This window comes from Papaver somniferum, chromosome 11, assembly GCF_003573695.1.
Source record: "Papaver somniferum cultivar HN1 chromosome 11, ASM357369v1, whole genome shotgun sequence".
Taxonomy (NCBI): Eukaryota; Viridiplantae; Streptophyta; class Magnoliopsida; order Ranunculales; family Papaveraceae; genus Papaver; species Papaver somniferum.
In genome coordinates this window covers 118,566,659-118,584,829 of record NC_039368.1, presented here as the reverse complement: position 1 = coordinate 118,584,829, position 18,171 = coordinate 118,566,659, and the positions used below count along the sequence as shown (strand labels likewise).

The window sequence follows — 18,171 nt, the reverse complement described above, 5'->3', positions numbered from 1 at the left end:
ATGACATTTCATGAAATTTTAAGCCGAACCTAGTCACAAATAGAGATGCATAGGGGTTCCGCTCATACGATTTTCGAAATATAAGCCGAACTAGTGTCATGCTTCAAACCATATAATTAATAAACCGACCAAGATTTTAAATTCTTTTAGAAACTGGCCTTTCCGTTAGAGTTGACACCTGGGTCCACCAGATCTGTCAGCTGCGTTGAATAAGTCAAACTCGGTACGAGAATTTACGACTGTGCTCTTGCCCATTTAAAGACGCGTGTGGTGTAATCTCTCACCACACTTTCTATTTCGTCCTCTCTTCTCCCTCGTTCTCTTCTCCCAGTTCTGAAACTAGGGTTAGGTATTGAAGCTGTTTGAAAAGAAAAAGAAAACTGATGTTATTAAAGTTGTTTTTGTTGAAGACATAGATGTTAGTGAAAGACCAGAGTGTATTTGGAAGAAAAGTTCTAGATATTTAGGGATTCAGAGATAGTGGTGATACAGTGAAGATGAGGTACAAACCGGGATTGAAACTGTCTGAATCAAGGTAAGATTAACGAAACCCGTGACTTAATATATGATGAAAATCATTGTATTGATAGTTAATTGATTTAATTGATCGATTGATTTTTAGGGTTTCTGTTTTTTTTTTCCTTTGTAATTAGGGTTTATTTGAAACCAAATTTTTATTGTTTAATTGGGGTTTAATTTTCGTGATTGGGTGTTTTATTTTAAGTAATATTTCTTAATTAGGTTTTCATTGGGTTATCATAGGTTTAGTGTGGGATTTATTCGGGGTTTTCTGTTTTTCCCCATTTGTAATTCGGGTTTAATTGAAATTCAGATGTTATTTGTTTAATTATGGTGTAATTTTCGTGATTGATTGGTTGATTATAGTTTTCCTGGGAGATATAAGGTTTATATCTGATTTTGTTTCATTTGTGTTGTAGTCAGTTCAAATTTAGGAATATCAGTGTATATGCGGAGCCAAAGAATGAGACTTTGGTATTTCCTGATTGCCATAGAGATGAAACAGAGTTGATGACACTTAAGTATATGGTGTATAAGGGTTTGTCTATGGATGTTAAAGAGAAGTTTAATTTATATTGGTTTAAGGAAGAATGTCTGCCATTGCCATTGTTAAACAATGATGATTTTGATAATTTTTGGGAGGATTCTTTTGTAAATGAGGATGGATGTATATGTTTGTGGATGGGGATGAAAGACACAGTGTTTGGGACTCCAAAGACTACACCAAAGAAGAAGACAGTTAGTAAGGGAACCACGCCTAGAAGATCCCCAAGGCTAAATAATGTGGATAAATCAGCTGAAGGTGCATCAAGAAATCTGAGTTTCATGGATGTGCCCATGTCTAAACATTCTCAGGCTAGTAGCAGTGGTTGCAGTCAGTCAAAAGTTACAAATGAAGTTAAGTTTGTTGAAGATGTGGACAATATTCAGCTGGAAAACACCAAAGAAGATGAATGTCACCCAATTGAGAATCCAGAAGCTTCTCCAGTATATGACAGTGATGAAGACATTGAGTATGGGTCAGATGAAGAAGAACAAGAAGAGAAAGAAGAAGAAGAAGAAGAAGAAGAAGAAGAAGGAGAAGGAGAAAAAGAAGGCAAAGAAAAAGGTATATTTCATTTCTAACTGATTTCATTTATTATAATTTGTAACTTATTATATGGTACTGATGTTGATCTTGAATGTGCAGGTAAGGATATGGATGAAAGACCTGCTTACATGGATGAATTTGATGATGATTTTGGTCAGTACATGAAGGGTGAGCATGATGTAGATCTTTTCCCTGAAGAAGAAGTTTTTACTCCAGTAGATCCTAGCAAAATGGAGGTAAAAACTAGATTTGCAAATAAGGAAGCATTTAAGAAACATCTCAGGGGTTATTGTGTTCTTAATAAGTGTCAATTTATTTTGGATAGAAGTGCTCCCTCTAGAATTAAGGCTGAGTCTAGGTTTAAAACAGAACATGATTGTCCTTGGTTTGTGTATGCTAGCAAGAAAGAGGGTGAGAAGACTTTTGTTCTTAGGAAAGTGAATTTGGAACATAAGTGTGAAGGGGATCCCCAAAATAGGAATAGATCTGCTGATCCTCATTTTGTAAAGGATTTTGTTCTTGATCAGATGAATAATAAGCCTAAAAAAGTTGTTCCAGACCCTTATAAAATCAAGGAAGACTTCTTAGCTGAAAAGAGAGTAAATATACCATATCAGTGTGCATGGAAGGCTAGGAATCTAGTTTTAGAGTCATTATATGGGAACTATAAAGAAAGTTACAATGAAGTACCAGCATTCTGCAAGATGTTTAAAATGCAATGATGGGTCTGTTGCTAAGTTCACTTTTGACACAGTGAATAACACCTTTGAAAGCATGACACTCTCATTTGAACCTGCAATGAGGGGTTGGCGAAAAGCATGCAGGGGAGTTATAGGGCTTGATGCCTGCCATCTAACAGGGGAATATGGGGGAGTATTGATGGCTGCAACTGCACTTGATGGACAGAATGGGTTAGTAATGTTAGGAATTATGGTATGCAGAGCTGAAACAAAGGAAAATTGGATCATTTTTTTGAAGCATTTGAAGGATGCAATATTAGCACATCCAGTGAAAGTGGCTTTCATTTCAGATAGGCAAAAAGGTTTATTGGAAGCTGTTGGTATAGTGTTCCCTGGCCATCACCACAGATACTGTTGGAGGTAACTTTCTTGTCTAACTTTGTTTCTTGTTTCTTTTGTTTGTCAGATCAGATAAAGCCTTATGTTAATTGCAATGTGTTAAAATGCAGACATTTATACAAAAATTTCAAGAAGGATTACAAGGGTCTTGAATTATACAGTTCTTTATGGAATGCAGCAAAAGCATACAAAGAAAAGCATTTTCAGGTTTGACAGTTCACAACAGTTCTTTGTTATTGGTTTTATGCACTGTTTGACAGTCAAGTTAGCTAGTTTTTGATTGGCTGTGCAGGAACATTTTGACAATATTGTGAAACAGAGTGCTGCAGCTGGTGCTTATCTCAGTAGAGAAGATCCTGCTACATGGTCCAGGGCCTTTTTTAACCCTATTCACTGTTGTGAACATATGAACAACAATTTTTCAGAGTCTTTTAACAATATGATCAACAAGATGAGAAATAAACCAATTATAATGATAGGAATAATGTATGCTAACTTAGTGATGGGTACATGGTACAATAGGAGGACTGAATCTGCATCATGGGTAGATGGTAATTTGGTTCCTACTGCTGTTACATTGATTAAGAAAATGTTGGAATTTGTGACTGACTATGGTGTTGACCCTGTGTGTGGCTGGAGAGTTATATATGGTGACTAGTCCAAAGAATTCTGTGTTCACAGTGAACATACTTGCCAAGACTTGCTCTTGTTTGCAGTGGCAGTTGAGGGGGTTCCCCTGTATGCATGCAGTGAGTGCATTGCATAGCATAAGGCCACAATGGAGAAAGTAAGATTTCTCTTTTTTTAAATCTGTACCTTGTCTCAGAACTTATTTATGCAATTTCTAGGCCTTAAATGTATCTAGCACTAACCTTTACATACTCTGCTTGAGCAGGTACTGCAGTGATTACTATTCAGTGGAGAACTATAAGGCCACATATGCACCAACTTTTGCACCACTAGATGATAAAAGTGAATGGGTCCAGGTACTTTTTCTTCTTAAATTTGTAACTATATGCCCTATTTATATTCTCAACTACATATAATATAAGTGGCATTTGTTCTTGCAGCCAAACATGAACAAGAAGATCTTGAACCCTCCTCACAGTAGGAAACCAGGAAGACCCAAGAGCAAGAGGGTAAGAAGTTATGATGAACCTCGTGTTGAGAAGACAAAAAGGAGGTGTGGGAAATGTGGAAATGTTACTAACCACAACAAAAGAACATGTGCTGGTGGTGAAGTGGGATCTAATCCAACTGCAAAGAGGCAAAGGACTGAATGTGATGCACAAAGCTTCACCTTCAGCAACATAGAGCCAAGTCAGACCACCGGAGTTAGGGGTGCAGCTAAGTCAAACAAGAAGAAGAGAACGGCATCATTTGTTGGTGAATGTTTTACAGGGCCTGGCAGTCAGCCTTTGGCAACACCATCTTCTACTCCAGCTTCCACAACACCTATGAGTCTGCCATCTATAGCACCATCTTCTACTCCACCCTCTACAATAAATAACCTTTATCAGAACTTCTTTGGCATTGGATCTGTATCTCAGAATATAAAACAAGGAAAGGGAAGGGGAAATGGAAAGGCTAAGAAGAAATGATTTGAGATCCGTTTTCTGATTTTTTGTGTTTAAGAAGACAATATTTTTTTCTTTTGTAGACTTGAATTAATGCTGAATCAAAAGTGGCAGGTTGTTTATTAGTACATTTGCAGGTTACATTTTCAGATTGTTGAGTTCCTTACATATAACATTAAGTTGTATACTTGAATGCATAATTCTGTTTTTTTGCAGCAATGAAGACTTCATCTGAGACCCATTTAAAACCGTCACAATCTGTACAAGTGAGGTATGCTATGTTCTTGTTGTGTTCATTCTTGCAAAATTTCATCTCCATCTTTGATTTGCAGTGATCTTTGTTGCAGGTTTGATTTTGCAGTGGGCAGTTTTTGAAGCAATGACCAGATTCTCCGCAAGCGTAACAACCATTCTCTACTGGTAATTTCACCATCTTGCATTTGACAGGATCGATGGCATCGTCAAACCATTGAAAGTACTGACAGGTTGGAATTGAACACTTCAAAAACATTTTTCCGTTTGTTTCTTTTGCTTTTGAACACAATAGTTTCCTTATACCATTACATGGTATATATTTGCACCTGGAATAAATCCAAGGACATACCTTTGGATCATGAATTCCCTGTGCACAGATAGAACATGAAATTAGGGGTTGTTTTAATCTTAATCTTACCTTGCTGCTGCTGCTGCTACTGATGCCTGGAGAGTTTACTTCATTTTGGCTCATGTCTTATTTATTTTTATTTTTTTAATATGTTGAGTATGACAAATACTATGGTTCTTCTCTGCAGGGCCTAATTTATATGAATGAAGCTGAATCTGACCGTTACAAATCCAACCGTTACAAATCCGACCGTTGCAGTGAGTCACCGAGTTGACTCGATTCTGGTTTGGTTACGAACTCAGACGAGGGTTAAGTCGTCTTTTACCTAGCAGGTTAACTGCCACATAGCCAGTTAACTACCTAAATCCGTTTTTTGAAAAAAACGGGATGGAAAATGTCAATATCGGCCAGTTTATATAAAGATTCAAAAAAACGGCCAGTTTCTTAAATATGGTTCAAAAAGGTGGTTACTTTATTTAAAAGCCCTTATTTTTTTCCGGGTTATTCAGGATGTTGTTCGGCTTACTGTGAAACTTTCATATAAGCCGAACTAGTGTTTAACAAAAGGTTTGGAATTGAAAATTATAGGTTCGGCGCATGCAGTAAACAGATTCAGTGAGCCGAACTATTCATCAATTGGTAGATTCGGCTCATATATGTGAGCCGAACCTCAACCTGTTTCGCCGACCCAAGCAAAAATCCAAACTTTTGATAATTTCGAGCTATAAAAGTGAGATTAAGCATAGTATAGAAGTGTACCTGTGTACTAGAAGCATTGGGTTCCTCATCAATGTCTTCATCATATGGATTTGGCTCATAAAAATCACCAACTTGAGTTTGTTCTTGAGTTTGAGTTTGAGTTTGTGTAAAATCATTCTCATAATCTAAGAAATCAGCCATTTGGGAATCATTGTTGTAGTTGATATGAATTTTCCTAGGTTTTTTATATGAATTATGACCCTCCTACTCCATTGAATCAAGAATTAAAATTTTCTCACTTTCTCCTTCTCTTTCTCTCCTTCTTAACCAAAACTTTGATTTTTTTTCCCCCAAATTTTTTCATCTAAACAACCTTATAATTCTGAAAATTATCTTAATCACTAAACAAAAATTTTAATCACTAATCCAGATTATTAACACTAACACATAAAGGGCATATTTGTCATTATAAAAAAATTTGGTTAAGGGGCTTTCTGATTTGATTATTTAACATCCTTTTTTGTCTTCACTTGGTATGCCTAGAAATTAATGGGTATGCCTAAAAACACCCTTCCATGGTAATCTCCAAGACTGCTTACCCATGAACCTAACCTATGGGCTTTTTCGTCGACGCCTATGCACCCAGCCCAACTCCTATCATTTTGAATAATTCAATCGGTTAAAGTACCGGGTTTCGACTCGCTCGATACAAACCAGGAGAGAAAAAAACAAAAAGGAAGAAAGAAAGCTTTTATAGTTGAGCTGAAAAAAGAGAGTGAAGTCAGAGACAATCTTGTTTTCTTCTTCTCGATACAAACAAGGCTCAAGGCTCATCTCCTTTTAAACTAACAATTTGCTCTCGCCAAATTTTAGCGGCGGTTTCTCTGTTTAAGTTTTTTCTGAAATCTCATTTCTGTGTTTGAGTTCTTCTGAAATCTCTCATTTAGTTACAATGGCACAGGTGGTAGTAGCAACTAGATGTGTAGATGGTTCATTTTTATGCCCTAATTCTTCATCTGGATCTATCCAAAACAATCCATTGGAAAAACAACTTAAAAAAATTGGTACTGGCAGAACAATCCATTGGAATAACCGTGGAGGAATTCGTGTGATGGCAGCTAAAAGAAGTTCTAAATTGGATACTCAAGTTCTTCCTGTATCGCCTGAAGATGCTCCAGTCAATGCTGTAAGTTCTTCCTTATCATTAAAGATCTAATTAAATCTTACTTACTTAATTAAGTAATGTGTTTAATCTTCGTTAATTTAGAAAGAAAATTTTGTTTTCATTTTATTTTTCGGTAATAAACTAATAATATCTAAAGTTAATTTTCTGGAAATGCTTACATGCATGGTACAACACCCCTTATAGTTAAGGGTGATGCAGCGTGCAACTCTTTTAGGGAGCTGCATGTTGGCACTTCTCATGAGGATGGTGTTCACACTACTATACTAGCTATGGCTTGCCAATCCGTTACACATCACAAAAACTGCCTGCAATGGGCATTTTGTTGTGAAATGTAACAGTGAACGAGAGTGTCCAAATGTTGTGTGGATAAAATGGTTGTTGTTTTGGCTGTGTTTTCGGGGAAAACTTTTATAACTGTCTCTGTAACATGATAACAGCCCATTATAACGGCTGTAATATCCATTATATCTGTTTGTTAGATGGGCTCCAACTTTGTTCTTGTTCTTTGAAGCTGTTATAACGAGAAAGGTCATATATCGTTACACAATCACACTGTTATATTGGTTGCTTTTAAACATTAATTTCTGGCAATAATTGTGACATATTCATATTTCATAGACAATGTTAAAAGAGGATGTCATAAGGATGTAACGGTATATGGAATTGCATTTTGTTTTTAGAATCGAAGTGTGGACATTATTTAGTATCAGGTTTATCATACTGATTAGCAAACTTGGGAAAGGATAGTGCTTGGTAAATTGATGTGCCTGTGTGAGTATATCTTTCTCGAAATATAAGATACCCACATTATCTACTTAGGAATCTTATTTATTCTAAATGAATCAGGGGTTTTGCTATATTATATCACCCTCACTACACTCTATCTTGTTCCTTGCTGAACAGAGAGATCAGGAATTTCAACAGCTTAGGAATATGCAGCAGCTTGGGGACACAGCAGTAGGCATTTGGTCGCAACCAACAGTGAAACGTAAGACAAAGATTGTCTGCACTATTGGTCCATCCACAGATACCCGAGAAATGATATGGAAGCTAGCTGAGGCCGGTATGAATGTTGCTCGCATGAATATGTCTCATGGAGATCATGCCTCACATCAAAAAGTTATAGATTTAGTTAAAGAATATAATGCACAATCCAAAGACAATGTCATTGCGATCATGTTAGACACCAAGGCAGGTTTTCTTACTCACTCATTCAAATGTGTTATTAACTGATTTGGGTTTTTTCCGCTCGCCATAAACTTCAATATGTAAGTTGGCGTAGCTAATTACAGGTGAACAGTTTTACGAGTTAAAAATTCTATTTCATGGTATACTATTCCGTAACCTCGCTGACTTGATCAATGTCCCTGTAACTTTAAATGTTTGTTTTCTTTCTTAGTAGGGTCCAGAGGTCAGAAGTGGTGACTTACCAAAGCCAATTACTTTAGCAAGCGGACAAGAATTTACATTCACTATCAAAAGAGGGGTTGGCACTGAAACTTGTGTCAGCGTAAATTATGACGATTTTGTAAATGATGTTGAAGTTGGTGATATGCTTCTAGTTGATGGTACGAAGCAATACCTTTTCTTGGATATATATTTGATAATCTGTAGTTACAAACATGCTATAAATTTTCCTGCTAATTCTTTCTTATTTCCTGAAATCTAGTCTTATTTCTATTGTGCACCTCAAATTTTGAGCATCCTTGTGAAGCGTGAAGAGTATTTCCAAAATTTACAAATGACCAGCAAAATCATTATTTCCTTAGTCCTATAGATACGAACATGTGTTCATTCTTATTTAGTTTCTCATATAACATGATGGTGTCTCTTTGAGTGCAAACACAGTGTTTTTTATTGGATTTGTTACATATCTCGTTTTTCTTCTTCTTTAAAATCCTTGAGATTATTACGATTAGAAGGCACAAAGGTCATAAACAGTATTCTGATATACTGTTGTTAACAGGCTTTTTAAAGTACAATGATCCCATTATTTTATGTTGGAACCCAAGGCTTCTGCAATGACCAATTGACATCATAACAGCTCCTAAATCATGAACAATTTTTTAGTTTTTACACTGATTACATACCCTAAGTGGTGCTTTATTTGTTTCATTAGGTGGGATGATGTCATTTGTGGTGAATGCCAAGACAGAAGACTCGGTCAAATGTGAAGTCGTTGACGGTGGAGATCTGAAGTCTAGGCGGCATCTGAATGTTCGAGGAAAAAGTGCTACGCTACCATCAATCACTGGTAGAAGTTTGATACAACAAGCCATGCTATGTCTCAGTGAAAGCCTGTAGTTTTGAAAATGCTGACACCTTTTTCAATTGCTTTGTTGCAGACAAAGACTGGGATGATATCAAGTTTGGAGTTGACAACAAAGTAGATTTTTATGCGGTTTCCTTTGTGAAAGATGCAAAAGTGGTCCATGAATTGAAGGATTATCTAAAAGGTAAAGTCCGAGTACATTAACGCTCATGTTTATTCGCTTGAGTGATCAAACCTAAGATGCCTTTGATGAGAATCCTCCTTTTAATGTTAAAATCACTGAGTTTTTGGTATGTTTTCAGGCTGTGGTGCAGATATACATGTGATTGTAAAAATTGAAAGTGCAGACTCTATTCCTAATCTTCATTCAATAATCACTGCATCTGATGGGGTGAGTGAAGTGACTTCCTCTGGAGTTTCATACCAATACTGTGGAATAAACCGTAGGCATTATATGTGTCATCTTGAGCTTTGCAGCATGTTTTCTTTATTGATTTCTTTTTTTTCAGTTTTCCATATTATAGAAATATTTCAGTAATGCAATAAATTTAAAGTGAATGAAAGGTGGAATCCAGCAATTTTTTGAAACTTTCTTGGATCATCCCTTTTCACACTCCTGGGAATTAAGAAGCATAAAGGACTCCAAAAGACTGTATTCAAATGCTCATTGTATATCCCAACGTAAAATTTGGTCACGTTGATTGATGCAACCCTAGGTTCATTGTGATCGTCTCACCTCTCAAGAGAATTGTGGAATATAAATTGCATGATAATCTTATCTTATTTTGAAATATACACACACCTTTGTGGTAAACAATTGTGTTATTTTGGAATTACTGTAAAAAGATACTAATAAAATATTAAACAGCTGGGAGAAGCTGACAAAGTTTTGCAGTTCAGGGCCAAACCCGCTGATGCAATCCAAGCATAATAGTAACAGTTTTTGTTTTGTCCTTGAACAGAAAGAAACCACTTAAAGCAACCAGACAGGATTCGAGCATATACTCTGACACCGCTTATAAAACCTTCATGGCTTCATGGGATTTCTTTATTTTGACATTGTTATTATTACATCTCTATAATGCCAAAATGATGCTAGCATATTTCTTTTTATGGTGATTTCCTAATTACTATTGCTAATTCTTTTTTGCTTCATATATTGAAGAAGTTGCTAGTTTCATTCCTACAAAGGCAGTCTAATATACATATATTATATTGTCTTGCGCGTTGCAACAGCCTTATCATCGAGTGATAGTTAACCTGTATATCCATATGACAAGTTAGTTTTGACGTAAGACAGAACAAATGTTTTAATATCTTTCGAAGTTAGTAATATTCAATAGTGATAGTGTTCATGATTCTAATAGTTGGTTTTGTCTTTGTAGGCTATGGTAGCTAGAGGAGATCTTGGGGCTGAGCTCCCAATTGAAGAGGTTCCATTATTGCAGGTATGTTTTATTTCTCGTACAAGATGGATGATATCATGGTTTGCAAGAAAAGTGCTAGTTGACTAAAGAGAGAACATTAATATTTGCCAGACTATTTCTCCATGCAGGAAGAGATTATTAGGCAGTGCCGTAACCAGGGTAAAGCTGTTATTGTAGCAACAAATATGCTGGAAAGCATGATTGTTCATCCCACACCTACTCGAGCTGAGGTCTCAGACATTGCGATTGCAGTTCGTGAGGGAGCTGATGCAGTTATGTTGTCTGGAGAAACTGCTCATGGAAAGTAGGTTCTTATTCCTATTCTGTGTGGCAAATAATCTAAACAACCCCAAAATTTGATTATCTTTACAAAGAAATGTCATATGTTTTGATGTTTAGTATGGTAAGTTTTTCTCTAGATTTTACCTCCCCGTGGAGATATATATTGCACAGTAAGCCTAAAACGTAAACTAGGGGGACTGTTTATCCAAATTCAACTCTAACAAAAAAATGATAGCTCTGTAGCCTACAGTTTATCCAGATTCAACTCATCTGTTTTCCCAATGTCCGAAGAAAGTCGGAAAATGTACAGATATCTTTGACAGTTAACTTGCATATACGAGCTTGATTGTCTGCTGACGTGCTAAACTTTTTTAATCTATTCATGTTGATTGTTTCGTGTAGTATAATTCTAGTTGGGGTAACGATGCAAGATTTCAAACTTGTGCAGGTTTCCACTGAAAGCTGTCAAGGTTATGCATACTGTTTCTTTAAGGACTGAGGCAACCATGGTTGGTAGTGAAGCACCTCCTAATCTTGGACGGGCCTTCAAGGTGCTTTACACTGTTCAATTAACTATTCAGTGTCAGAGGAACTCTAGATGTGATGCGGCTTTTCTACTCTTTCTTTTGACGCTATTGACCTACATTTTTTACTCTGCAGAATCATATGAGTGAAATGTTTGCATATCATGCAACAATGATGTCTAACACTCTTGGTACCTCAATCGTAGTCTTTACCAGGAGTGGTTTTATGGCTATTTTATTGAGCCATTATCGACCCTCTGGCACTATATTCGCTTTTACAAACGAGTAAGTCTCATGCATTTATTCTCCATCACAAAGATGCTCTTCCACTATTTCTTTTTGATTGAGTAGCACTCTTGCAGAGTAATTCTACTTAATGCTATCTTATAATTGGGTAGAGGTCTTGCAGAGTCCATGGTTTTTGAACATTGTTCAAATATACTGTAACTGAGGATTCTTAAGGATATACTATTAAACTTGATTCCACTATGGGTGTGCAGGGAAAGAGTCAGACAAAGACTGGCTCTTTATCAGGGGGTATGTCCCATATACATGAACTTCTCGGATGATGCAGAGGAAACCTTTGAGAATGCTTTAACTTTGTTACAGGTAACTGGGTCATTTTATATCTTTCTCCAATTACAGGTAACTGGTTTAGGTAGTTTGGATATACCAGTTGAGGTATTACTTACTGCATGTCTAACAATTACTTTGTTGTTTCTTGTCCTCAGAAGCAAGGCATGGTTAAGGAAGGGGAAGAGGTGGCTCTTGTTCAAAGCGGCAAGCAACCAATTTGGCGGTTCCAATCAACTCACAACATCCAGGTCAGGAAAGTTTAGATTCTGTATCTAAAAGAAGGGGCACATCTAAAGCAAATAATTGCTTCTACTTGCAAATAACAAAGCAGCAAGTTTGATGTGGTGGGCTTTCCTTTCTGGCGTGCATAGGCTGACAGATCCTCAATAGTAGAGTTTTCCTCTGTTACAATGCTCTCATCTTTTTTATGTAGTTATTTAGTTTTTCCATGATTTTAGCTTTTATTGTCAACTCTGAATAATTGTTAGAAGAATCCATGTTATGATTGAAATTTGATATAAAAGAAAAGAGGCTGTGTAACTTTGTCTAAACAAAAATTCGCTGAAATGATATAATCGACTCATTTAAAAGATGGCTACCTAACTTATATGCTAATAGTAACATTATGATGCCTTGCTCACCGTAAGAAGATCCTTACTATTTATAATTTGGCAAGAAGTGGAATCCATAGGGATATTGTTTGTCAAATGTGTTCTGTACCGGAGGAGACTATTGATCTACTTCTAAATCTTGTTTATGCGCACAAGCTCTTTGGAGGAAATACAATTTTGGGTATACCTAAAAATTTCAAGGCATACCAAGTGAAGACAAAAAAGGGATGTCAAAAAACAAAATCAGAAAGCCCCTTAACCAATTTTTTTTATAATGATAAAATTGCCCATTGTTTATAATGGTTCGGCTTATATAATGAAAATCGTATGAGCCGAACCCACCTGGAATAGGTTCGGCTTACATCTATGAGCCGAATCTATCAATTGATGAACAGTTCGGCTCACTGAATCTGTTTACTGCATGCGCCGAACCTATAGTTTTCAATTCCAACCCTTTTACTAGACACTAGTTCGGCTTATACGAAAGTTTCACAGTGAGCCGAACAACATCCTGAATAACCCGGAAAAAAAAGTAATTACTAGTTCGGCTTATATTTCGAAAATCGTATGAGCCGAACATCGTAAATGTGCTAGGTTCGGACATATTATGATAATCGAATACGCCGAACCCCGATGCATCTTTATCTGTGACTAGGTTCGTCTTGAAATTTCATGCCGAACTGTTCATATACACTTACAGAAGCTTTTGTGAAAAACAGTTCGGCTAGAAACACAACTCATTTTTGAGCCGAACCTAACACCGTAACCGTCATTTAAGAAGAGACGTTAAGGGAAACTGATTTTGATTTTTTAGAAAACTGATTTTAGATTTTTGTATTAAAGGTATATAGGTAATTGAACCCTCATAAGGTTACCCCTTATAAGGTCACCCAAGTTAGGCATATCATTTTGTATGCCTAGAAATAAAATGGTATGCCTAAAAACATGGCTCCTTTGGAGGTCCATTTTACCAGTTTATCAAGACTCTTGGTCCATCTGCTTGAGGTCCACGATCGGTTCATCTGCTTGCAATGGGGTGGAGAAGAAAAGGATATTTTCCTAGAACCATTTTTTGGGGACCATGGATTTTTGGGGGACCATGGTCCACCTACCCTACAATGATAAGGGATGTCCTAACAATAATTCTACTTAGCAAGTTTACTAATTTGCCCTTAACCTAATTAACATTAACCCTAATACTAAAAAAAAAAAAAACTACTCATTCCCTACTCGTCTTCCTCTTCCTCTCTTATTCTTCTTCTTCTTCTTCATTTCAAACTCGTCTTCATCATCGATTCGTCGTCGATTCATCATCGATTCATAAAAAGTTTCATCATCGACAAACCCATTCATTTTAATTTGTTTTTCATTGATTCAATTGAATAGAAATCATCAAAATAGGCTTGAAATGGTAGTTACAGTGTTGAGTTCGGTTAGAACGTGTTTTCTATTTGCCCTAGTTTCCTAACCGAACTCACTGAACTGAAGAACACGAAGAACAGTTCGGTTCTATGTGATTCATAACTTAGTTACCGAATTGTAGAGTTCGGTTGTTTCGCAAAGAAATTGTAAAATTTCCATGTAACCGAACTGTAGGGTTAAAAAAATAGAAAGAAATTTTGAGGATGTAACCGAACCTTACCACTTTTCCCATTAGTTTTATTAGTCTTAAAACCGAACTCTGACCTATGAGTTCGGTTCGATCGCAAACATTTAAAACCTCCATGTAACCGAACTGTAGAGTTAAAAACATAGAAAGAATTTTTTTTATGTAACCTAACCTTACTGTTATTCCCATTATTTTTAGTACTGTAAGAACCGAACTCTGACCTATGAGTTCGGTTGGATCGCAGAAGCATGCAGTTTGCGATCCAACCGAACCTTATACACTTATATCAAATTAATTTGTACGTAAAGTTCGGTTAGTTGCGAACCAACCGAACATAACGCTGCATGCCAGAACTTCCATTGATATGGAGTTCGGTGACCTGCGTGTTTGGATCAAGTAACCGAACTACATCTTCAAACTAGTTCGGTTACTTGTTCATCTCACAAGGAAACCAAACAGCACCTTCAGATGAGTTCGGTTACTTGTTCATCCTCACAAGGAAACCGAACTATACCTTCAGATGAGTTCGGTTACTTGTCTTCATATAAACTAACCGAACTGTTCAAAATCCAGTTCCAAATCTTACATTTTTGGGGAATTTTTACCAATTAAACATACATTATCTAAGTTTGCATCATACCTGTTCACCCAAATAATTCACTCAACTAATAATAAACCCATCTTTTAATTTAATCTCACTAATTGTTTTTAACTAAATTATTTTACTAATCATAACCTAAATTAATTAGGAGAGTAGATTAGGTATTAAATAAATAACTAGATATGGGGTGACCTAGAATTACTTCCAATGTCTTTACCCAAAATAAAACCATGGTCCCCTCAAAAAAACCATGGTCCCCAAAAAATGGTTCTTTGCCTATTTGAAGGCGAGAAGAAAACTGCTCATAGTATTGAAACCATGCTTATGTAACTGCACCCGCAGCTGCTACCTCAAGAGATATAACACTGGGCTTGGCAAATGCAGTTTTCAGTTGGGATGCTATTTTCCGGCTGAACTTATGTTTTATATTCGTTTTATTTTGTTTTTTTTTTCCTATCCACCTCTCATGGACCCTTTGTAGGAACCCTGTTTTAGGGTCGGCCCACCTTTTTTCTTGACACCTATTTAATTAAAAAACATGCCCCCTCCAAATCCCTTTAACAGTTCCACTTTTTGAGAAAAAGTAGAGAGGAAAAAGTAGGGAGTTAAGAAAAGCAAAAAAGGTAACAGTTAGGTGATAGAATAATTTTTCAAGTTTTTTCATACTTTATACGAGGTGTCATCATTTAAAGAAGAGCCACATACTTGTAGTATGTGGCCCGACCACATCGTAGTCGCACCGGCTTTAGGGGACATACAAGAAAAATTGTGCGCATATAAAAGAACTGAACTAACTAGTGTGGGTGATAAGAGGTATCTTAGCATACATAAATTACTTAGTTATCCTCGATTAATTTATTAATAAAATTATATATTAATATAAAGAAAAGAGTCAATTCTACAGAATTTATTGGTAGTCTAGCCACCAACTGGACACCAACGCCCTTTTGAATTCCTTTTTTTTTTATAATTAAATTAATTAATTACTTTTTCTTTTTAAAGTATTGCATTAACTAGTTGGAAGCCTAACAAGCTAAGCTCCAACAACGTACTACTACATTAATTGAACAAGTTGCCACGCAAGCTGTCACATCTGTAAATGTCCCTGATAAATTTTTCTCGCATCCTGGCAATACAGTGGTTCAGTGATCTCTTATCACCCACTCGTATTTCAGCCTTATAAGTTTACGTCTATGCAAACAACCAACTCTACCTTGAGCATGCAACATAAGACTTACTTAGATTTTCTCTTCACCAGTAATGTAGCCCATACGACAAAGGGGTTCTTACCATGTTTATGCAACACATAACTTAGGGAGTATTATCGAATCAACAAGGAACTAAGATAAATATGTAAGCCAACAAACTCTCTTTTACTAGCTTAAGGGGAAGATTACAAAATCAGTCCAACCAATGGACTTGCAAGCTTATTCTCTAAGCGTAACACACAATTCACTCTTTACTGCAATGTGGTTCCTCAACACTTGAACTATGGAACAACTCTCATCTGCAAGGGTTATCTAGCTACTTATATTTCCAAGAACCGAGGCAAATCCGTATGCAACTTGTTGCACGCCCCATGAACAACCATCTGTCCATGGGCAGTTCCCTAACCGCCACAGTTCATTTTTTAACTGCTACTTTAGTGCTGGCACTCAGAAATCGCGCCACACTTGTGTTGTACGGTTAGGACATGCCAAACTCAGTTGCAAAACTCCTTTGCAACCGTCTCTAACTTGTTCCTTCAGTTTGGCATGCGTGTGATGCACACACACTCGCAAATGACATTTGAACTCAAATCCCGCAATCATTGCACTGTGCAACTTGGCGTTGCCAATCTTCGGCAATGGTTGTGCAATACTCAGCTTGCGCATCTGCCAAGTATTCGGCAATGGTTGTGCAACATCCATTCCGACTGCATATTTAGCTTATTTGGATGCCAACATCCAAATACCATTCCACTTGAGTCTTGACTTGCTTAGTTCAACTTCATGCTTCATATGCATCTCTTTTGGCGAGCAATAATCACCAATGAAGCGTTTTTCCTCGCCATTGTTGCACATTCATAATCCAAGCCTTGGACAAAGCTTAGGACCATGCCAAAGTCATTCCATGACTTCCATCTCATCCTTTATTCCTTCCTTGAGCAGGCCTAACTCTGAATAAGGATATGCAACACCATCGCATAATGTTGCATGTGCCAAGTAACCTTTCTTGTCTCAGCCATGGCACTACATCGTCAGATTGTGCAACTCCATCTGCCAGGTTACAAACTCAATAACGCATAATGATTGTGCGTCACTGTTTGGACCGATCATAAACCTTCCCCACCCAGTAACGTCCTCGTTGAACGCAACAAGAGTTCAGCCTCTATTAAACTTTCCATGGCCTTGTACGCATCTGAGCCACTCTCAGAAATCAGAAACTTTGTTTGGTCTTCAACCTTGCCAAAACTTTTTGCATAGTACCTCATGCCACCACTTAGTTTGTTTGTTTGTTCTTCGACTATGCTTCAATCTCCACTTCATTCACATCTCAACACCCAAATTTTCTTACGATCTGTGGGTATGCGTTTTCAGAACTTTTTTGAAATTCAGCAGTAATCTGCTAGCTATTCCCTAAGCTAGTTTTCCACATATGATAGCATCTGCACTACAAATATTTTCTTCAGCCATTATGTGCCTAAATGTACACGCCAAACAGCCAACATATCACTCTGATATGCATAACTTAGAATGCTGCCTTAAATTCAGACTTACATTGCACTCTTGCAATCCAACATGCCTTACTGTAGACTAAGTATTCTTCAATCATTTTGCAACATTCTTGTGGAAACTCGACTGAAATACATGACATTATCCATGACTTAGGATACCCGGTACATCCCATCGTCTCTCTGCACAGGGCTCCTCTTAAAGCACCTTTGAAATTAACAATGCCTCACTTGTTCTTATCAACCATATTCATCTTAACCACACCTAGTTCAAATGACTTAAATGAAACTAACTATGGAGTTATTCAATTGTTTATATTCTCGTAGAAGTGTACAAAACACAAGCGAAGCAAAATCGATTTTGATTCACTTGAATCAATTAATGATCATTATAACCATGGTTTTCAAAAGATTGTATTTCTTGTTATATAAATGTATTATTTCATGAACAAACCGATTTTAAAACATAACCTACTTAAGTATGCAAACTGGTACACGTACCTAAGTAGCCGTACTGGGTTTGGGTTCGCCGGTATGCGATCGGGTACGCATACCTTCCAAACCTCAGTTGAATTCCGGAACTTACGCTTACGAGTACGCATATTAAGTTCCCGGACTTTCATTAACCAACCAGTACGCATACAGGTATGCATACTATGGTTCCCAGACTTCCATTATACCAAGCAGTACACACACGGGTATGTATATCATGGTTCCGGAGTTGGACAACACATATGCAAGTACGCATATTATGCTATATCCAATCATGGTTATTTGTTCTGAACTCTCATTTCAATCATTG

General features: G+C 36.9%; 2 protein-coding genes across 2 annotated transcripts; both read left to right on the top strand.

Moving 5' to 3' along the window:
* Positions 1 to 3,322: 3,322 nt before the first annotated feature.
* On the top strand, positions 3,323 to 5,092 carry LOC113321574. Its single transcript, XM_026569460.1, has 6 exons — positions 3,323 to 3,475; positions 3,584 to 3,674; positions 3,759 to 4,379; positions 4,482 to 4,536; positions 4,613 to 4,750; positions 5,057 to 5,092. Exons 1-3 carry the CDS (start codon positions 3,336 to 3,338, stop codon positions 4,287 to 4,289), a joined length of 762 nt encoding a protein of 253 aa, XP_026425245.1. The 5' UTR covers positions 3,323 to 3,335; the 3' UTR covers positions 4,290 to 4,379; positions 4,482 to 4,536; positions 4,613 to 4,750; positions 5,057 to 5,092.
* A 1,248-nt stretch (positions 5,093 to 6,340) lies between these two features.
* On the top strand, positions 6,341 to 12,423 carry LOC113323885 (plastidial pyruvate kinase 2-like). Its single transcript, XM_026572233.1, has 12 exons — positions 6,341 to 6,754; positions 7,658 to 7,945; positions 8,157 to 8,322; positions 8,874 to 9,008; positions 9,100 to 9,210; positions 9,329 to 9,417; positions 10,412 to 10,474; positions 10,582 to 10,757; positions 11,184 to 11,286; positions 11,396 to 11,544; positions 11,760 to 11,868; positions 11,991 to 12,423. The coding sequence occupies exons 1-12, from the start codon at positions 6,521 to 6,523 to the stop codon at positions 12,096 to 12,098; spliced, it is 1,731 nt and encodes a 576-aa protein (XP_026428018.1). The 5' UTR covers positions 6,341 to 6,520; the 3' UTR covers positions 12,099 to 12,423.
* The last annotated feature ends 5,748 nt before the right edge of the window (positions 12,424 to 18,171 follow it).